Source organism: Drosophila santomea, chromosome 2R (assembly GCF_016746245.2).
Source record: "Drosophila santomea strain STO CAGO 1482 chromosome 2R, Prin_Dsan_1.1, whole genome shotgun sequence".
NCBI classification, from domain to species: domain Eukaryota; kingdom Metazoa; phylum Arthropoda; class Insecta; order Diptera; family Drosophilidae; genus Drosophila; species Drosophila santomea.
The window spans coordinates 6878777-6901345 of NC_053017.2; the positions used below are offsets into that span (position 1 = coordinate 6878777).

At 43.7% G+C, this 22569-nt stretch overlaps 1 protein-coding gene across 1 annotated transcript; it reads right to left on the reverse strand.

Moving 5' to 3' along the window:
* Positions 1–83: 83 nt before the first annotated feature.
* LOC120446107 (insulin gene enhancer protein isl-1) lies at positions 84–22321 on the reverse strand. Its single transcript, XM_039626901.1, has 9 exons — positions 21684–22321; positions 6221–6410; positions 5032–5162; positions 4746–4934; positions 2816–2936; positions 2572–2734; positions 2298–2513; positions 1639–1867; positions 84–1575 (listed from the first exon to the last, which is right to left on the reverse strand). Exons 1-9 carry the CDS (start codon positions 21820–21822, stop codon positions 1325–1327), a joined length of 1629 nt encoding a protein of 542 aa, XP_039482835.1. The 5' UTR covers positions 21823–22321; the 3' UTR covers positions 84–1324.
* Between the last annotated feature and the right edge of the window lie 248 nt (positions 22322–22569).

Sequence of the window (22569 nt, forward strand, 5' to 3'; positions counted from 1 at the left end):
AATTTGATTTGTGTATTCAATATTTTCGTTTAAAAATAAAACATGTTATTTTTGTTATTTTGCGAGTTGTTTTTTTGTGGTTTTATTTTCGTTTGTAATTTCATTTAAACATTTTCTAGTTACTAAAATTACTTATGTACTGTTTATTATTAATATTAGTTAAATATTATTGAAAATACATTAGTTGTTTTACGAAACAGTTCATAAACATCCTTGGTACAGTACACTTCATTTCATTATATTTCTTTCTGCCTTTCCGCTGCCGAATTTGTTGTCTCCCTCGCCTTGTAATGCGATAATAAGTTCGGAAATGTTTAAAAACTAACAAATACAAATAAGTCTAGATTTAGTTACAGTTTTGTTTCTCACTTACATAAAATTTCCCTCCTCTTACCGCATTTATTTATTTATAATAATTTTGTGTTTCTTTTGCCATACAATTTATGAACTTAACGTAGATGCTTTTGTAGTTGCTAATTCGATTTACAAGTTTGCCAAGTTGCCAAGTGCGCCTTTAAGTTTTTGAGTTACCCCTCGGATTTAGCATCCCATATAACCATATAATACACACGAGTCAGATTCTCAATTCTCAATTCTCAATTCGCTTGTGAATGCTTTCGCTTGCGATCGGCTCTTTTGCATTTTGAATGAAAATATATTTGTTTATTATTAATATATAAAAGGTATTTACAAATTTATGTTTAATGAAATTCCCTACTTGATGCGAAGTAACTCCTTTCCTCTTGTTATCATAATTTTTGTTTTCGTGTCGGAAATTATTGTAATAACTTTTCAAGTATGTGAGCAGTTTTGTTTAGCTTACTTTAATTTTTCCCCATGATCATTTCTTGGAACTCAACAACAAAAGTGTATGTTACATAACGAACCAGAGCCAGAGCCAGATTATCCACAAAATGCCAACGGCCTACAGACTATTTTTTGGCACCGAATCAAACAGAATAAAATAAAATTACAATTAAAATTAAATTTAAAATTAATTACGTTTACAGAATACACATGAGTAGAATTTAAAAATGCGGACAGAAAGAATTGCACAACCCCGATGCAGCCGAACTCCACTAACTGAATAAAACTGGATAAAATTAATTTTCATCTTAAATGCGAAGACTTGTCAACAAAAAAATGATTGAAACATTGAGTGAAGTACAAATGATCAAAGAAAGGATATGGTGATTATAAGCGAGGTTTTCAAATTTCAGCGCGGGTGTGAATTTCGTTCAGTGGAACATTTCGAGTTCGTGAAGTTCGACTGCAGCTCCTCACGTTCGAGCTTCCGGCCACGCCCCCTGCGCCTCCTTTGTTTTTAGAGAACCGCATGTGAGGCCGGGGAAGCCGAGCCTGTTACCTTCTGGAGCATTTGCATGAGCTGCTCGGTGGCCGACTGATTGGCCACCACGCCAACGCCCACGCCTACGCCTACGCCCAAGCCCAGGACACCTGAACCACCGCCCACGGCACCGCCACCCCCTGCTCCGACACCCGATGGCGGCGAGGAGATCGATGTGCCCGCCGAGGCCGAGGAAGAGGACGACGGGGTCAGCGCCAGCTTGGATTCTGGGAGCAACAAAAGAAGCTGGATTAGATTCGGTTCGATTGTCTACGGACTGCCCTGCATACTGTCATCGCTCTCCAGGTAGGTGACGTAGGAGTCGGTGCTGTCCGGATGGTGGTGCGAGGTGATGCCGGAGTCCAGGCTGCTGCCTCCGGGCTGCTGGTTCGGATGCTGGTTCTGGTGGTTGTGCGGTCCGCCGGGGGGCGGGGGGTGCTGGTGGGGAGGTCCTTGCGCCGGATGCGAGTGCGGATGCGGCGGCAGGATGGGCATCCCGTTCAGGTCGTAGCCGTGCATCTGCGAGGAGAGAGCGGAGAGCGGAAAGGGGTTAGAGTAAGCCAGAGAATCAGCTGCGGATTGGTTTCATAATGAAATGATTAAACGAGTCGAAATTGCTTTAAAGTTATACGGATCTTGTAAACTTAATCTTCAATGTAGATGGAATGATAGGGATATGAATTGAATTCAAGTACGTCATGGTGTTAACCCCTAAACAACTAATTTATTGTCCATTCATCACCGTTTCAGTAGTTTATTGATATTTGTAATTGGTTTGTTCCGCGCATATTTATAACATGTCCTAACCAGTTTTCAATTGGCAAGCAAAAATGATGCACTCTGGTTTCCAGCTCCGTCTCACATTGAATTCAAAATAAACTCGTTTCCGATCATAATATGAAATGCATATAGGGATAATGCCCATACTATAGGGATAACTATACCCTACCTGATTGACCAACTGCTGAAATGCGGGCGTGTGGGTATTGATCGCTCCATTGCTGTCGAGATCGGCGTGGAGGGCGAAGTCGCTTAAGGCTTTCCACGGCGGTTGATATGTCTGCACATCCAGGCCCTGCAGATTCAGTGGGGAGTCATGTCGCACCGGGGAGCTGGCGATCATGGGGATGCCCTGCATGGCGCCGTAGCCGAGCTTGCGACCCTCCTGGCAAGGGAGAGTTCCAATGAGGTATGTATAGAGACGTGGGATGGGGTCCTCTTACCTTCTCCTGCTGCATTTGCAGCTTCATCTGGATGGTCTTCTTCTTGTCCTTGCAGCGCTTGTTCTGGAACCACACTCGGATGACTCGCGGGGACAGGCTCGTCATCTCCACCAGCTGCTCCTTCATGAGCGCATCAGGTCGCGGATTAGCGTTGTAGCAGGTTCTGAAGGGTTCAATTATTATACAAATATATTTCAGAGCATGGCCAAGTAGAGTAGACTCTACTATGAAATAGACCACTCACCTGAGCGTATGCAGCTGTTTCTCATTGAGCACGGTCCGAACCCGCGTTGGCTTCCCATCCGAGGGCCCCGAGGGTCGCTTCTCCCTAATACTTTTGTGTGAGCCCGATTCGCTGCCGGAATCTGCATAGGAAAGGGAGGAAGACAGATACTCCATCAATTCGTGTGCTATTTTTGGCTATTTTTGGCAAAGAAGAAACGCTTTGAAGTGCCGATGAGGTAGATTGCTCGTTTGCTAGCTTGCTCGTGTTTTCTTGCTTATGTGTTTAGTTCTGTTTAGTTCTGCTTCAGTTTTGGCCCACTACAATTGCACCCAAAATATCGCCAAATGCCGAATACTCCGCATTGAAAGATCAAAGGCGCGCGCGTTTCCCCTGGTAATTAAGTCGTGTTTCACAACCCCCGAAACAAGTTGTTATCTAGTTCTCGATCGCACAGATCGATCGGTGATTTTATCGGGGCGGTATGCTTCTTTTGAAGGAATTTTCTCTCATTCCTTTCTTATCGAGGCTCGCAAATTCGCAAAAACTATTACCAATATTGGGACTACTTTAGGGCATACACATGTGAGTAATTAGCACTGTTGGCCACATTGAGGCGCTCTATTTTTGCAATTGAAACTGTTAAAACCGGAATTTTTCCCAGTGCCGAACTTCAAAGAGTGGCGACCGCTGCGGTTTGGCAAACACTCGTCCAGACTGCATGCCGTTTTCGAGTTGAGCACAAACAAACAGTCCGGCAAGTGGAACTATGAATGGTGCTATCCACTACCACCACCACCACCACCACCACTGCCCGACTGGCAGATTGATCATACGACCTGTCGATCGAAGCCAGTCTCACGAAAGTAAAAAAATAAAATTCCCAAGAAGTTGCTTGTCAATGTTTGCCCGCTTGAACGCATCGATGCAATGCACTGCGGAGTTTTGTTTGCCCTGGCAGCAGATTTTTCAATATATTTTCCCTTATTTGAAACCCTTTTGCAAAACAGAGGGGCGTGGGGAGGGGGGTTTGCCGCCACACACGTTTGGCATCCATCGTTTGACATCGCCGCCGCCCCACGTTGATAAGGTGACTGACTGACTGACTGACTGGCTTCGGCTCCAAGTAACCAACCATTCCGTCAATTCTCTCCGTTCTGGTTAAACAATGAGATTATGTCGTCGATATGGTTTGACAATTGTCGTACATTGTTTGACGTTTGCCGATTTCTGTTTGCTCTGCTATATCGCTTACAAGGATGTAACGCTGTCTTTCTAAGAACAAAACACGAGCACGTCGCTTTTGTGCGATGCCGAACTGTTATTTGTTGCTGTTGTTGTTTGTCATTTGTCGCCCGTTTCCATTCACAGAACCAGACCAATTTGGGCTAATTAGGATTGGCAATCTTTTCGGTGGAAAGCGAATGGAGTTGAACCGGCGGGAATATGGTGCTCCGGATGGGTTGACTTTTCGCCTCGGGGAATTCAAATGGTGGCTAGAGGATGTGGCATGGGGCTTCGTAAGCTCCACAAAGTATAAAATCCCAATACCTTGGATTTAAATTGCCGAAAATGGTACTTTATTCGGTTAAGATCCTTGCTCTGAGGATTGGGAATTTAGTTATAATGACGACTGCCACGAGACTAGGATGTCCCAGTAACTAATTACACTGAGTAACGATGCGCGGCAACAATGCCGCTGAATGAGTCATAGAGATAGCTAAGCAAATGGCACGAAACCAGAAACTACGAGAAAATATTTGGTTACAGTGTCAACTGAAAGGGCGGGCACGAGAACTACCATCCCCGATCTGAAGAGCCCTAGATGAAGGGTTGTTGTGCCGAGTCAACAAAGCACTGCGAGAATCCGTGCCCCAATAGCATCCCAAAAGCATCCAACACTTGAAGCTCCTCTTGGGGGCCAAAATCAAGGGCCAAGTGGCACACTCACCTGACATTGAACCCAATTCGCTGGAATGGTTGTTATTGCTAAGGTTGGTGTTGTTGTTGTTACTACTGCTAATATTGTTGTTGCTCTCCACCGACGAAGAAGTGAGGCTGCTCTGCGACGATTTCTCCAGCACATCGTGATCCTCCTTGCAGTACAAAGCCCCGGCATCGCGTAACGCGAATTCATCGCCTAAAATTCCAGGTAAACAGTCAGTTGTTTGGTGGGCAAATAAGTGGTGGGGGCTGGGCTGGGGCAAAGGGGTCTATTAAGCAAATAATAAACTCACCTGGCAGCAATTGTCGCGCACACGCGGAGCATCGAAAGCACTCGATGTGAAAGATTTTCGTTTTGGCCCGCATCACAAAATCATTTTTGCTGAAGGAGTTGCCGCATTTATCACATTTTGTACCAAATAACCTGGAAATAATACAAAAAATATGTAAAATTGTTCAAGATAATAATTACTTAACTTTATTTTATGCACTCAACACAATGCAATTTAACAGCACAATGCTCCTTCTTTTCAATGGTAACAAACGATGGGTTTTAATTCTTCTACTCATCATTAGAATTATTATTTATTAAATAATAATTACTCGGCTAATAAAATGAAAATACGTGGTAGCATTGATGCCCGAAGTCGAATTAAGATCCCATGATTGGAGCTGTAAACAGCCTTGAATGAGTTCACCAGCGGGTGAGTATCAGGGGGTGCTGTTGTTCAGGGCTTGTTTATGGCTATAAAATAAGATTCTTTTGTCAGTGCCGACATCGATGAGTGAGCCGAGTGTTCAGCGTTCATCAATCATCGGGCGCTCAGTGTGTGTGCCGGTGGAAAAGTGTTAATTTATAGCTTTGCACGTGTTAATCAATTATTCAAAGATTTGCATGGCAAATAGTTGCGACTTTGGTCGCCGGTCGCCGGTCGCCGGCTTTACGATGGCAAAAATACAAAAAAAAAAAAACAGAAAAAAACACACACACAAATAAAACGATCCAAACAGAGATTTTATTGCACGTCATACATTTAGCGATGATGAAACCAAAACCCCAAACCCCAAAACCCAAATCCCAGATACCAGATACCAGATACCAAATTCCCCGAGTCTCCGGCTACCGAAGACCAGCTGTTGATTAGAACATAGTATTTGCCTTTTTGTATTGGCATCGCCGGGCTAATTGGCTGGGCTAACAAGCCTGGCTAACAGAAGAGCGGCCTAAACGTTTGCAGCCAAACGAACGCTACAATTGCAAATGAAAATGAAAAGGCCAAGCGCATGACACGGCGTGTGTGCCTAGGGCTGAGCAAATAGCTTTCGAATGGGGCAGTTGCGTTCCGTTCCGAGTGGAAGTTAGATAATGCACCGCGGCATTAACAGGGGCTCAGTTTCAATGGGTTCTGGCCACTCAAATTGAGATGCGGCAGTGGGAAGTGGAGCAGATATAGAACATCCCAGCCATAATCCCAAACTCACCTAACATAATCACGCTTGCAGTAGGTCTTGCCGTCGCGCACAAAACACGTACAGCTTTCGTCCAGGAACTGCCTGCACTCCTGGCACTTCAGACACGCCGCATGCCACTCCAGATCGGGGGCAACTCGCAAGATGTACTGGTCGTGGATCTGGCCGCCACAGCCGACGCAGTGAGATAGTCGTTGTTTTTCTGGAAACACACCAAGATTAAATATTAGTATTCAATTTGTATAAATTGCAAAGGGAGGTACAACTCACAAGGGAAAAACATGTATCTATGTAGTTATCTTTTTTTTTCTTAAGAAATTATTATGTTGCGATCAGCCAACGATATGCAAGTCATACTCAAAAGGTACTTAGACTTTAGAAGGATCAGAAAGGTATCCCTTTTTACGACATTATAGAGCGAAGAGTTCTGGGTTATATGCACCCAAGTTCTTCGATTTATGATTCACCTTCCTATTAACTCATAAACTGCAACCAAACTAGATGTGAATAGAGAATAATTTATATTTGCCGACGGGAAAAGCAGCCGCCATCAGCCAACTTGCATCCCCAACAACTTTTCCACCTGGCTTAATTAGCTTTGCCCGGCAGTTTGCATGTTTTTATTTTTTTGGCACAAACTTAAATTAATTTTGCCAATTATGCCTTTGGAAACGTAAACAAATAGTAAGTGAGACAGCAAAGACGGCGCTAATTAACAAACTGTTATCAAATAATCCGAGCTTTTCCTGTTTACCCAAGTGCCGCACTCCCTTTTTGGAGTCGAGAGACTCCATGCTGCGATGGAAAAACTTTTCCTGCCACAAAAGTTTTCCTTTTCGGATGGGTCTTCGGCGTTTTTCTGGGGGAAAAACATTTGAAAAATTCATAAATCCTGGCCAAGCCAACTGAAACGCAGCAGCCATTTTCAAGTATTTAAGTTGAACATTTTCCTCCACTTCGCCTCGTGCTTTATTTCTTTATTTCTTCCTTGCTTTTCTTTTCCTTTTCCATTTCCTTTTTTGTTGGCCAACCTTTGGGTGGCAAGCGAACGAATGGGGAGAAAAAATCAATGCAATCATTGCCACATTATGTACATGCCACTCCCTCCCCGCCCCGCCACGCCCCCTCCCTCGACTATGTGACTATGTGCTGCTGTAATCCTTGGCAGAGGAAAACTTTTTCCCGGCTGCTGTTGAAAAATTAAGAAAAACTTTGACGCGCGTTTAGCACGTTTTAAATGTTTCGCTTCCCTCTTCCCTCTCCCCTCCGCCCTCCTCCGCCATCGCTCAGCCCCCCCTCTCCTCCCCCCCCCACACACACAGAGACAAACAAACACACACATTGTGGGGAGAGGAAAAATCGCAAACACACACATTCGTGCACAGATAAAATCTGTATCTGTTGCCTTGCTTGTATCTTTGTATCTTTAAACGTGGCCGGGTATCTGAGTATTTCTTTTTTCTTGTTTTTTGGGAGTGGTTAGGGGCGGGAGGAGGGCGGTAAGCAGCGGAAAGGGGCGGGGCTGGGGCTGGGGCCCAGGGTGAATGTGTATATATGTATATCTGGCGTATCTTTCTTTCGCACTCGCTGTAGCTACACATGAATTATTTATAAAGGCGGAGCAGACAAGTTGCTGCTGCCGTTGTTGTTCGTGTATATTCTTTCTTATTTTTTCGCCAATTTTTGTAGGTTTATATTTCTCTTATACTCTTCGTAGGGGCATTGCAACTGATAAGCCTAGGATGTGAGCAATAAAAATGACCTGCAATTGTCGTTTCAATTGCTTTCATAGCTATGTAAATACATTAATTTGCAATGCACAACTGAAAATATTTATGTATTGTTTGCAGCATATTAGCACTTTGTTATTTTTAATAAATATAAAAAATATATTAAAATATTATTCATAAAACATATGTTTATTTCCTGAATTGTAAAATTGTATTTTGTACATTTTTTACCCTTTCTGATGCGCTATTTCTAATATCCCTTCAGTTTTAAGGCACACTTTTGCACTTTGAAACATTTAACGCGCACATTTTTGAGGGTATTTAAAAGGTGCTTTAAGTATCTGGCTTGTATTTGTTGCTCTTCAAGCTCCAAGTACTGGGAATTCGGATGCGGATGCGGATTCGGATTCAGACGGGCGGACTTGGACACACTGACAGCTGGAGGGAATGAAAGACTGACAAACGGACGGACAGGCGGTATTTACTTCCATGTTTCAGCCTCCAATTGCTGGCAGTCTTTTTCTTTTCCTTACTTTTTCCTTGGCTTGGGGGCATGTGCGTCTTTGCCTTGTTTTCTTTGTATTTTTTCGCCTTCAAAATGTTGCTATATAATGCTACCCTATATGGATATGGAGACATGTGTGTGCGCTTGTTGGTAGTGCCAGAGCCACCATTTTTGCCTTTTTCGGCAGTATCTTTTGTTGTGCGTTCTTTTGGACAGTACTTTGGGTTTGGGTTTTTCCCCTTGCTCTTGCTCCTTTGGTGTTTGTATGAATTTCTGACACTTATTTGTGAATGTGCGTGATTTTGGGATGTGCGAGTATGTATTGCTGGCTCCTGAATTTGTTGGCCGGAGAGACTGGGATTGGGGCTGACGCTTCTGCTGCCTTAATGATCCTGCGCAGTTCGTTTTCATTTTTCTTTTGCGCCCATACACCCACACACCTACACACCTACACACACACACACAGATACACGCACTCACAGAGCCGCAGCCATTATGGCTGTAATGGGAATTTAAGCGCAACTCCTGCGCCTGTGTGCTGCTTTTCCGTTTGGGGGGTTTTTCCGCTTTTGTGGCGTATCTTTTGCATGTTATGTTGCCATTTTGTCGGCCTCCCCACCACCCACAAAGTGCCACCCACGCTCCCCTCACTTTCCTGGGGGTTGACGCGCCGTGGTTCTTTTATTTTCCTCTTTTTTTTTTTCTTTTTTGGCGTTTTTCAGTGCGGCACACATTGGACCAAAATGCAATTTTGTCTCGTGTTGTCGTCTATGAATTTTTCGACTGTGTCGGCGGTTTCTCTCGGTGAGTGAAATAGCTGGCGGTGGGGGTTAAGGTGAGGCGTTGGGGGGTTAATGCGTGGTAAGGGGGCTTGTGTGTGGCACATGCGGCAACTGCGGCTTTTTCACTTTTAACGAGGAAAACGCTTCGCAGGCTGCGTGTTTCTCATTTTTGCCTGTCACTTCTGTTTCTTCCTCATTCATTCACTATTTTCCCGTCTTTTTTTTTTGTTTAGCTATTTTTGCTCGTTTCTAGTCTGTATATCTTTTCCATTTAAATAACGAAACATTTTCCATGACTCTGTGGCAGCAGCACTTGATCTTGGCAGGCATGTTCACGTTTTTATGCTGAGAGCTATTCGAGCTTTAATGGCCACACCTTTTTGGCCATTGCTCTTGACCTCGACAACCTTTATGAGAGTTGCATACGAGTAGGATATGATGTAATTGCTTGTCGATCGGAAAACCGTGTTTTCCATTGTCGTGGGGGTTCTGTGGGAACTCAGACAGTTGGGCTCTAACTGGGTTTTCTGGGCCTTCACGACTTTAATTTGCTCAAATAAAAAGGGATTTTAAAGAGCAGTGAAACTATTTCTTCAAGGTGTATAAACTGCGAAGGGTGGACAGACTAAAGGGTCACAATATTAAAAAAGAAAATTGAATTCCGCCGTTAAGCTGGCACTTAGATAAAAAGCATCGTGACCAATTAAATGCATCTTTGTCTAAATTACACGAGTAAAGTCTCGTATCTGTGATGGACTAGCAGAAGTGCCTGGCTGGGATTGGGACTTGATCTACTGATCTGCGGGAAATTGATGGCTGAGCAATAAACATATCAAGGAATGCGTGCCAAGAAACGCCCACCAAGAAGTGAATCGAAGATTGTGGATAGAGTCTCTCGGCCTCCTCCTTGGTTTTCTCTCTCGCTTCCTCCGTGCTACCCATCTCTCTCGCCGTCTCCACTTATCAATGTCGGCAATCTTTCAAAGGCCACATAAAAGGGGGGCTGAAAATGAGGGAACAAGTAAAATTGCAGTCAAATCAACTCGGGCTACTTCACAGATACAGATACAACAGCACGCACGTTCACAGATACAGATACATTGCAATGGCTGCCCAGCATCTTCTTACTCCGCTTGCATGTTTTTTATTTCTCCTCACTGTTGCTCGACAAGAGGCAACATGCAAAATGCAAAGCATCGATAAGATACGTTTTGGCCAGGCTCTCCACTCTTGGCCACAAACGCAAATGAGGGGCGAGAAAAATTATGGAAGCTCCGCCGGATATGGGCGCGATTTCAAAAGCCACTACTGTTTGTGTCCGCACCAAGGGACGGGGGCCAGTGGAGGGTTAAGGGCACCCTTTGATTTATGGCATATTTGTTATAAGGTAAATACAAAGCGCAGTCACACAGCGCGTTTCGCTTTTTAGTGGCACAGCAAGTGCCGCTTCTTTTTCGGACTTAACTAGGAATTTCACATGACTATAAACAATGGCTAGAGTACGAGTACACCAAGAAAAATGAAGCTCAATTTGAAATTGGCAGGCTCGTTCGAGTTTTCTGATATTATTAGATGGTAGAATTTGAAAACTGTCGACTGATACTACATTTTTCTATGAAAAAGTGAGTATTAAGTATTGTTTTCACCACTCTTTTCATAAGAGAATAAACCAGTTATCCAACTTGAAGAGCAGTTTGCAAGGGAGGAACAGGCAGCTCGTGACTTCTAGGAAAATATGTCCATTTTCCTGGAAGCTGTTGTGGGATTCTTAAACGAGTTGAGTTCGAGGTTCATTCGGTTTTTTTTTTCGTTACCTGTGGAGCGATTTAAAAAATTAATGATGACAGGCAGCGAGGACGAAACTTGGGAACACGTGCCCCTCTGGATGTTTTTGTATTTTTGCTGCTTTCTTTCTGCTCCTCCGCTTGGACAATTCGAATTCACATTTTGACAGACTCATCAATTTTGTAGATACGATGCGAGAGAAGGACAGAGAGGAGGGAAGAGTGCGGCTCTTGGCCACTGATTAGGCCATGTTTTGTTGGCCAGGCTATTGTCTTTCGAGCGTGGGCTGGGCAATCCCTGGTTTTCCCTCACTCCAACGACTTCAAAGGAAGTTTTGCGGTCTGTGATTTGTTTGTCCCCGAGACTTTGATACACTCAATTGTGTCTGCAGTTTTGGGAATTTAGCATCTCCGGCTCTGACTTAAGTTGGCTTAATTAGGTGCAGTTGTGCAGTTGTTGCAGTTGTGCAGTTGCTCTGACAATGGGTCTGCATTATCTTAATTCAGCCGTTGGCAAAAAGTAAGTCGGGGAAGTGGGTGAAATACCCCACCGATATGATATCTCGATCGATATTTTGTGTGTCTATCTTTCCCTTGCTGTCTGGGTACAGATTTGCCTAATTAATTACACACAAAACGCAATACCAAAAGGGGTTAACAGAAGTTGAGTTTTGAGTCTCGTCTGGCAGATCAAAAATAAGGGAGCAAACATTATATTAGATACCTTGGGCATGATTTGGGAGGGTTGAAGTCTGTGGGTCTAATGAAGCATATAGATGCAGACTTAGTCAGCAAATTACTTAAGTGGTATGCAAGTTTATAAGTTAAGCGAAATTGGCTTAGAGGATAGTTTAAGTAGATTTCAGCTTGCAGTAAACCCAGAAATTCAGGACAATCGCATCTATTAACGTGTGTTTGAATTTTGAAAGAGCCCGAGTATATATTTTGATTTGATTTTCGCTTTGATAATTTATTTCTTACATTCTGATAACCAATTAACCCGCATTCTCGTGTCACGCTGCCATCTCGAACCGAAAGTCGGCATGTGTAACCCAGCAAGCGCAGCCAATAACTGATCAATGCAAACTGACTCTTCTGCTCTTCTGCTCAAATATGCATATAAAAAAGAATCAACAATGGGGGAACGAGGGGAATGGGGAAAAAACACACATCCAAAAGAAGCCGCCGCCAGGCAATCACTCTGAAGTGTTTGATTTTCGAATTGGCCGTCGCAGTTAACTGAATACGTCTGTTGTGGCTGTTCTTGTTGTTGCTGCGGCTGCTGCTGCTGCTGCTGCTGCTGCTGCTGCTGTTGCGGATACTGATGCTGTTGCTATTGGCGATGGTGTTGGTGTTGGTGTTGGTGTTGGTGTTGGCTGTCGCTTTATTGAAGCCAAATTTGAATACTCGGCCGGGGAGATGCCATCGGCATCGGCCGGCTGAAGGCTGCTGAAGGCGCGACATCAAAGAGTGCCTGGACTCAAAATGGACATGGGCCCGCAACAATTTATGCCACATCCCCACTCCGCAGAGCCGCAGAGCGGGACAGCTCGATGTTGCCGCGGTTGCTGCTGTTGCATGTTGCAAGCTGGCTGAGTGAAGAACGGAAATGACCTTTTTTGTGTGTCGGCGGCTGAAAACAAAATGCCGATGTGCCCGAGAATCCAGACTCGAATCTTCCTTCTCTACTGAGCACTCAAAAAAACAAGGGACACATTACAAATAACTAAGTCATTTTCAACAAAATTTGATTTTATACTGTTTTTTTCAAAGAAACTGTTATCGTATATGAGATATATATAAGAAATCATATATATCATTAAAGAGTAACCCTGATAGATAGGCTTGAATAGCAACTACTAACTAACAACTTTAGTTAGACGGACTTAGAGACAATACTGCAGAGTACGGGATTCTGCTGCGGTTATGAAAAATCCATGCACATTTACGAGTATGTGTTTTTTTTCGAGTGCATTTCCCTGTCTCCCATCTCCCTGCCCCTCTGTGCTGCATGTCGCCGACAGATGACAAGAACCGATAGTGTCTTTTTTATTCGAGCCCGGCTGCAGCCAGAATCGCAGCGTCTGGGGCTTCTCTTTGGCTCTTTGGGTCTTTTTGGGCCCGGTTAAGTGATGATCATGATGGGTTATTAGGCAGGTTGCGTTGACAACGCATTTGTCTTGCGATGGGGACGCCGACGCAGGATTCTCGGCCAGCGATAAGCGGGCGACATTTATTTATGGTGTTTTAACACAGGGCGCCCCTCGCACGAACAAAGTAAACTGAAAAATCAAAGAAAAAAATCGAAAAAAAATCGAAAAACTCGAAAACAACCGCACCTCAGTCGCAGGAGAAAGCCGAGTCGAGCCGTCATTTCAAAGTGTCAAATTAATGTCAGTAATGAACGAAAATCTCCTCAAAAATCTGACTTTGATTCGACTGCAATTAAAGTGAGCCTCACACAAAGAAAAATGACCGGTGAAAAGCAAAGCGAAACCAACATGAGAGAAAACTGCGTTTTCCAATGCAGTTTGGCCATTTTGGGGCAAAACGGGTTTGTGGCAACAAATTGTTTAATGCATTTGATTGTTGATTTTTCCCAGTGACCATTTTAGTTTTTCAGCCAGCTGCGTTTTGCATGTTTTGTGCATAATTCGGTATTTATTTAGCATTTTTTCCACATTCTCATTCCGGTTTGCATATCCATATTTTGCCATTTTAATTTGTCTAATTTTTTATGGCTTTCGGTTTATCATAAATTGCTTTCGCCTCTTGGCTAATTAGAATGTGTGCGATTTGACCACATTTTTGCATTGCTGTCGCTTTTGTTTCTGTTATTGCTGCCTTTGCTTGTTGTTGTCTCTCCTCGGCTGTTTTGTGTAAATATTTGACCTGATGCGTGTGAACTTTAACAGTTCTTATGCTTTATTTGTCGCAAATATTGCGCAAACACGACAACGCCAAAGGGTGCACCTGTGCCCCTCGCCCCGCCAATCCGCCGCCCCCTTTTTGACCGAACTCCTTGCCCGGTCTTTCTGGCCTTGTTTGCCTTTTGCCTCTTGGCCAGGTTGTGTTCTCCTCTTTTTTTGGTTGTTACTGCGAATGCGTGCCCCTTTTGCACTTGAACATTGTCGCTGGCTGTGGTTGTTCTCGTACTTGTTGGAGGTGTTGTTCTGGCAGTTGTACCTGATTCAGTTCCACCTATTTTTTGTATGTCGTTCGACATAAATAAGGCCGCAGTTTTGTACTTTTGGAAATACTAGCTTGTGGAAAAACTAGTAAGACATGGCCGTCTGTCGTTTTCATTTGTTTAAAAAGCATACTGTAAACGTCTGTCGTTTTAATTTGTATAAAAACGTAATTTGTAAACGTCTGTCGTTTTAATTTGCCGTTTGACCATGACGATTACAGCATACCTAACCGTATATTTTTTAGTTCATTCAAATACAATAAATAGGCAGAAGATATTGCAGAAAATTCCTAATCCCAGGCTCCTTACAACTGAAGGAGTTGGGCCATACCCTTTTTGAAAATTCCTGTTCCACACTCTGCTATTGAGGTGTGTCCAGGTCGGATTTGGAATCGAAGCCACCTTAGCAGCTCAGCAGCATACACTTCTAGGTGGAGCGACTTCGCCTCGGATGCAGCAACTCCGTTATAAAAACTTAAGACCTCATTAAAGACGCCGCCTGCTTTATGGCACTCGAAGATCGAGTTGCCCATTTAACGCGTTGCCGGTGCCGCTGCCCCTCGTTTGCCCCCCAAGTTGTTGGGGTCCTGTTGCCATAGAGTATTTAAAACCCCGGCCGATTACGCACACGCAACTCTGCACCAAAAAAAAAAAAACAAAAAAAACAAAAAAAAAAGAGAAGAGAAGAAAATAAGAGGTAAATATCGAAGACCGCCGACCGCCAAAGGCTTTGGGCCCGTGTTCATGCAAATTTTTAACTTCATTTCGGCTTCGTTTTGTTAATTAATTTATATTATTTTATTTGGGTGTCGTATACGCACACACACACACACAGCCTGCATCTCTCGACTTCACAGTTTCTGTCTCTGTGTTCCAGTTGGAGAGTCTCGAACGACAAATTTATATTTAATGAGCTTCATAAAATTTGAATTTCAAAGGAGCCTTGCACCGCAGCGGCATGTTTCGATACCACAGATCAGAGAACCAGGGACCACAGACTTCAGACCTCAGACCACAGACCACAGACCCAAAGAGCCCAAGAGCCGAAGAGCCGAGATCAACTCGGACTGCAATCAACGCGTTTGCAGGCTGCAAGTGGGGGCTTGGGGGATTCCGATTCGGATTCGGATTCGGATACGAGTAAGAGTACGATTCTGGATCTGAATCCGATTCCCATTGCGATTCCTGCCGGCCTGGCTGCGTTCCAATAAATTGCTCGGCTTTATGGCAATTTAAGTAGGCTGCTTTATGGCCCTCCAACCCGTCGCTCTTATTCTCACATTCCCCGACTATCCCGGGCTAGTTGCGAATCGGGTTCGGATTCGGATTCGGATTCTCAGCTCAGTCTGGTCCCGACCTCCATCGCCATCGTCATTTCCATTTCCATCTCCAGACGGAGATGCGGCCAAACCGCATGATTCACTTGCTGATCTGTGTGGTCGGTCGGCCAGGAAAGATGTATTACGTGGTCTACCCACTTTTAGGCGGCGACAAAACGCTCGCCGCCAACTTCCTCATAAATTAAAGAAAAATACAAATTCGAAAAAGGCGGGCAGTCGCAGTCACCGAGAGATCTGCAAACTCCTCAACTTGTTTGGTCGGTTTTCAGCTCGCCTTGTAGGCAACAATTCAATTTGACATAATGAGCTACATTTTGTTTACAACGGCAAACGCATGGCTGCCAGTTGGGAACTTTATAGTGGGAGGAATTAAGATCTGATTGTTAAAGATTTCCCAGACTGGTCTCTCTTAACTGGTACTGAACCTGTGTAATATATTTGTAAGTATGGTAAATTCTGGAGAGCACGTGTTGGAAAAGAAAACTGATCTTATGGAACTTAAGAAGTGCTTGCAGATAGAGTTCTTCCCACTGAGGAACAGCTTTTGATGTGATCTAATTTGGGAAGCGCTATGACTTCCTGTGATTCGTGGCAGCCCAAGAAACTCCAATCCAACGGTGTTTTGGCCATAAACCAGAGGCTGCAACTTGTTTGGCCTGTTCCGCAGCCTCATCTCATCCTCTCCTCGGCCCTAGGTGACTGACTGCCTCTCTTTCTGTTTCTGTTACTGTTTCTGTCTGGCCGTGTGGCAACATTTCAATTTGACATAATGACATAATGAGCCGCAAGCCCGTTGCTGCAGGTAGCTAGTCTCGAGCTGGCTTAGTGGCTCCGACCATTACCATCCCGTCAAAATATTGGCAGCCAGGTAACTACAATTGCGGCTACCGTCTGGCGACGTGTCTGCCCAAAGCCGCGATCCCTAATATCTACAGTATATATCGGACATATATAATATTTAATAACCGAATAGCCGAACGAGTCGCTGAATGAGTCGCCCCGTGGCGCGACAATCCAAATTGGTCTCGCCTCTCGAGACCGGGGTTTTGGGTTCAGTTCATGAGTCTGGACCTCGGCGGGCGGTCCAACCTGTTGAAGCTGCCACTTGACATTGAGTGGAGTGGTTCTAAGCGGGCACACAAGATGGATCTCAGGGGTGCACCCCTGAGTGTAATGGGATATGGGCACTACTGCTCTTCAATTCGATCTCGATTTTTGGTCGGATTGTGCAATCTGCTCAAGTGGCGTCTGGCCAGTGGGGTTCTCCACTTCCAGCTGACGCCAGCGGCAAGTATTTGAAGTCCTCATCCTCAGTTTATGGATCTCGCATTAAAGTTTGTTTTTCTAGGCGGCCCATGGTTGTTTCTGTTTTTTAGGGGTCTTACCTAGGGGCTCTTTTATTGTCTTTCATGCTTAATTAGTCATTAAAACAAGGGTTATAAAAGTGACACTCATAAAGGCAGTGGCTAGAGTGGGCATGGGCCAGAATAAAGCTTTAAAAACGACGCCATTAAAGTGGCCCGCGCATTGCATGCAACACGCCAAAATGCCACACGGGAGCTTGTCCATATCCCGGTTGCACCTGAGCGGGGCATATGCGTATGTGTGTGTGTCTGTGTATTGCTATTACGTATGTATTTGGCCAGGTGTCATATGGCGCAGCGGGTGCTCCACCGAAAATCCCAGCGGGAAATGCAAAACGCTCGCCACTCTTAATGAGCGCCTGGAGAGGGGCACGAGTTTCCCTCATCTTCCCTATTTACCCCCCCCCCCCCCCTTGATTTTCCGGCCCTAGCTCTGGGGCTCCTCCTGTTTTCCGAGTCCTCACGCGATAATCGGGCGTGGCCGTCAGTTGTTCCCTTATTTTCTGGCCGTGTTAACTCCCAACTAATTTCTGGCCTGCACATTTATCAGTTCTCCGATTCTCCACTTCTCTTTGGGTCTCCCTCATGGCTTCTCGCGGCGATTTCCCCAGCTGAAATTTAATATTTTTCTCCAGCCGAGCAAACAGTAGCCGCACCTCACCTTGACAAGCTGCTGACACCTTGAATGAACTTTTCAAAAATGCGAGAGAAAAAAAATGCGGAGAATTTAAAAAAATTTTAATTGCACTTTAATAGTCAGGCGGCTGCTTTAATATGCCCAATTCCAGCAGGCGAGGCGCTTTAAGAATATCTTAAAGTGCATTAATTAGGTTAGAGAGCTGAGAAGTGACGGAGTCACTGGGCTTTAAAGTGGGCTTTAGTTCAAAGCAACACGATATATGGATATGGAATATTTCGCTTTCAACGACTCTTTCGGAGCCAGTACTTTAATCAGGTCGAGGCTGTGCAATCTCATCGATACTTAAAGTTTGGCGCTTCCACTTCCCTTTAAGTGCTCGTAAAACTTTAAGTTTAAGGCCGTGCCTTTTGAGGGTAAGAAATATTCTTGAGTTAAGTTCAATACTTAATGTAAATATCAATGGAAGGTTACTTCGCATTGTTATTGCCATGCCTGCAGAGCATGGCCATCTTTACTATCATACGAAGCTCTTTCTGAGCTAATCAGCTAATCAGACCGCCAACACAGCTGCTTTTATGTGGCGGCTCATCTGCGAACGGAAATTCCAGGCATAATTCTCTAATTCTCTAATTTCTGGACCCAGCGAGCTGTTAATTAATGCAAAGCAGGGCGAACTCGAAGCTGGATTGAGAGAATACCTGGACGCAGGAGGCTGCGAGTTATTTTGATGGCTGCCAACTGTCTTCTAGACCAGGTTTTTTGGCACACAGGCACAGATTCCAAACGATGCCCGGGAACATCGAGGGCGGGGAGGGCGACTGGAGGTGACACTGGGCGCAGGCGCACAGCTGTCTTGGGTCCGAATCTCAGGTACGGGGTACGGGCCAAAGCAAATCTCCGGCCATAACATATTGATCTAGTGCCGGGCACCGAAGTGCAAAATCAGATAAGCTTTGGGATTTACGTTTCTGTCTGCGCTGTCTTTTTGGGCCTTCGAGCCTTTGGGTTCAGGTCGGGAATTTATGGATTGCGCCTAAATAACTTTATCACACCCCAAGCAGCAGCAGGGATTCCGAAATAAAAATCACACCGGAAACGGGAAGGCAGCGAAAATGTCAGCCAGGGACAACAGGAATTTGGATAGGAACTCGTAAAATATAGATAACGCCTGTCTGCCATGGGCAACGAATGGGTGTGGCTCTCTCCTGACGTCACTTTTTACCTAAAGTTAAGTTAAAGTAAAGTAACAGACCTAGAGCTATGACTATTCAAGCAAATATCTAATCAATTTCCAGCCTTAGCCCAGTTGGAAGAATCTCCAATGGTCAAATACGAACTACCAACATAACATAACATAAAATTCGATCGAAGCACGTTTAGAATGGCAGTATAACTAATTTTATGGCCCTCTAAATCGAATCGCGTTGCGTATACGAAACATCTTTTCCTTTCACTGACGTTTCAGCAGCTCCATAAATAAACAAGAGATCTGTTAAATAACGAGCCTCATCTGAAAACTGAAACTGAAAACTAGGTTCCATTCTCTTTGGCCGTTCGCAGACAACTTAACCTTATATGGTCGACGATTGACACTTTACAAATTATTCGAAAAATTATTTCAACTTTTTGTGCATTGGCTAAACATTTGCCCAATCCATTTTTCACAATTAACTTTCGAAAGGTTTTTGTTGTATTTATGTGTGTATTTTGTGTTTATTCATCGAAAATGCCAATTAGCATTCGGCGAATTTGCTGGCGAGAAATTTAAATGGAATTAATATGAATTAGATTAGGGAACATGTGTATGGGGAAATCCGTGCCCACCCGCTCCGCATTTTATTCAAATTTTTGGCTAATTGGTAAACTATAAAAATAAAAATCGCTTGGCTTTTACGGCCACAAATAATTGTCAATTTTTTATGGTTCTCAACATAAAGAGGTACAATTTTATGGCAACCGCCAGCATGAAAAACTGAAACTAGTTCAACGCCTTGGTGTATGCAGCAATCTCTGACTTAATTTTCTATAGAGCATGGAGAGTAAACAAAGGCCCTGATACTTCAGATGGCGATTTCTTTTTGTTTTTACTATATTTAATTAATTTAACGACTACTTGAGAAGTTGGCAACGACATGCTGACTGGAGGCCTGGGTCTGTGACATGGAAAACTCATTAAAATGTTTACAGCGCTCAAAAATCAACAAACAAACAAAACTCGCCTCGGAACCAAGTGAACTAACAAAAGAGAGAGGAGCTGGCAGATACTGGAGGGGAAAGAAAAACTACAAAAATTGTTTTCATTTCAAATATCAACTTGAAGCTGCAAAACTCTAACTTAAAGTTTTGCCAGCTAACTCACAGCGGAACTAAACAGAGCGATGGGGAGGAAAAGTTTGTGAAAAGTTTTCAAATTAAAATGTTCAGACATTAAATATTTAGCAGCGCTCCACGGCCGACAACTAATTTGAATTTAAATTACAATTACTACATTTCAATGCAATTTAAATGATTTGCAGTTGGCTACAACTGCATACGAGTATATTGCATTATTCCCCATTTATATCCTCATTTATAATTCAACTTTAGCGAACCATTGTGTATGTGCTTATGATTATGATTTTTCATGTTTTCCTTTTTTTTCGGAATTTTTGTTTGGCTTTTTTGTGTTCTGCGGTCGTTCGCTTGGTTAGACAACTGTCAGCCAAAACATTTGTCACAATTTAGCATACGAAATAAAATTTGAATAAAATATATTCCTCTTTCTGTCACACACAGACAGCATTTTTTAATGACACTCCTGGTTTATGAATTCATAAAATGCATTTTTGGTTAACAAACTTTAGCCTAGTTAAAAATTTGTCACATTATCGCATGAGATACATTTGTGAGCATTTTCAGTTGCTTTTTTCATGCAATTGCTTGCCCGCGCGCTTAATTGCTCAACATTAAAATGTCATTCAACCGTTAATTGGCTTCTATATTATATGTAAAGTGTGCTTAAAATAAAATACGACTATAATTTAACAGTTATTGCCATACGAAAACAGGTCGAGATAGGGTCTAAGCCCATTACAAAAGACTGTTGCCCAAAGAAATCTGGACCTAAAGATAGAATCTCTAAGAGTCGTTCAATACTCGTATATAAAAGGAATCTTCCAATTTGGCAAAGGAATGGCACAATAAAGATAATTTATGGATTCGTATTTTTTCGAATTATTCCCCGCTTTAATTTGTTTATAATTACTTTAGTGCAGCCTTGCTCACATCACATCGGATGGATCACATTGGCAAAATAAAAAACTCAAGGTATGAAAGAGTTCAACGCGTGCCCGACCTTTTTAATGGCTTTCGTATAAAAATAACTTCGACCTTCATTACAAATAAACTTGACTAACAGTTTATTGTTTTTCAACCTCGGAACCTTTGAGACCGAGCCTTGATCTCTGATATCTGGAATTTCTTGGCATTTAAATGTTTAAAAATAAGCAAGACAAGTTTACAACTATGATTTGGGTGCGAGCATTTGTTAACACGGCTTTTACTTATTTTATGGGCCTTTAATGTCTAAAACGGGCTTTCCTCGTTTCTTTTCCATATTTATGAATCGAGAAAGTTACCCATCAGTGACTCTGCTTTAATGACAATTTAATTTGCCAATTTTTGTTTGGTGACTAGGACAATAGCCATAAATAAGTCATTAACTGCTTTAAATAGCTTTATTAGCGGCAAATGATTGGACTCTGATGCGTGATCTACGTAATGATGTTAATTGGGGTTTCAATTGCACGTAGATACCTTTTGAAAATGTTGATTTAAATGCAATTTGAGCAGATGAACAAAACGCGTATTTACATTTTAACCCTATACGACTATAAGGCACTTATCTAATGCCAAATTCCGAAACTGTAATCCCTTTGAACTATTGAAAACGGACCGAAAGTACTTAGAACAAACAAATGTAACTATAAGATACAATAGATTTATATCCCAAATGTGGAAGGGCATACTATTGTTCGTTTTCAAGACTGTCCCTCGGTAAGTGATCGTGCTGTCACCAGCAGTATTAAATATCGTCCTTTTCAAGGATGCAGCCCAAATAGCCCGAAATCGGAAAGCAAGCCCTTGGAAATCGTTACTCACTTATCACATCGTGTCCGTGGCAATCCAAATCCAGGTGATGGTTCATCACCAGCGATGGCTGTAATCCAGTTTGATTGTGGTTGTGATTGTGCAACGGTAGCTGGTGAGCCAAATGGCCACCAATCTCTGCCATTACCATATATTTGGCTGACAGGACACTCGGCGAAGCACACTCGAGATTTTTGTGGGCTGGGAATCTTGAGAGCGGGCGCCTTTTCTTTTTGGGCCGGACTCAAGAAGTTTCCGGCATTGAGCAGGGATATTTGTGTAAGGCACTTGCAGGGTTACTTATTCCGTGAAGTTTTCTTGAATTACTTGAATTACAATATGAGACCGGGACACAAAGCACTGGTTTTTCGGCGAATTTAGCGGGATTATCACGGCTGTGATCTGTGATCTGTGATCTGTAATCTGTGATCTGTGTACGCACACGCGTTTTGTTCGCAGGGATTTGTATTTATAGTGAGGGATTTAAGAGTCTCGCATCCGAAAAGGCGACGGCTATCGAGCCAAGGCGGTCGATGTTCGCGGTACGACGGCTGTAGTATAGTAGCGATGACGACAACCGACCAACGACGATGTCTGGCGCACAAACATGCTCACTGCACGGAGACTGCTGAACGACTAAACCGGTCGTCGCTTCGTTCCCTCGTTTGCCAGCCAGCCAGCCAGCAAGCCAGCCAGCCAGCCAGGCACTCACCCCGAAAAGTATCTCGCAGATACTTCTGCCTGCGAGAGCAGTGCGACTAGCTCGTCGCTCCGCAAGGGTAAGGTACTGGTGTGGCACTGGTGCAGCTGCAACCGGTTCCGACTTCTCGGATTGCCGATAGTCGTCAGCCGTCAGCCGTCAGCCGTTAGCCGTTAGCCGATAGCCGGACTCGACACA

What these genes read in the sequence shown, in the direction of transcription:
- LOC120446107 (XM_039626901.1), bottom strand. Translation starts at nt 21,822, where the DNA reads ATGGTAATGGCAGAGATTGGTGGCCATTTGGCTCACCAGCTACCGTTG. An exon ending in CCACGGACACGATGTGATAA is followed by an intron (nt 6,411 to 21,683) that starts GTGAGTAACGAT and finishes GTGTGTTTCCAG; the next exon opens with AAAAACAACGACTATCTCAC. An exon ending in TGCGCGACAATTGCTGCCAG is followed by an intron (nt 4,935 to 5,031) that starts GTGAGTTTATTA and finishes CTGGAATTTTAG; the next exon opens with GCGATGAATTCGCGTTACGC.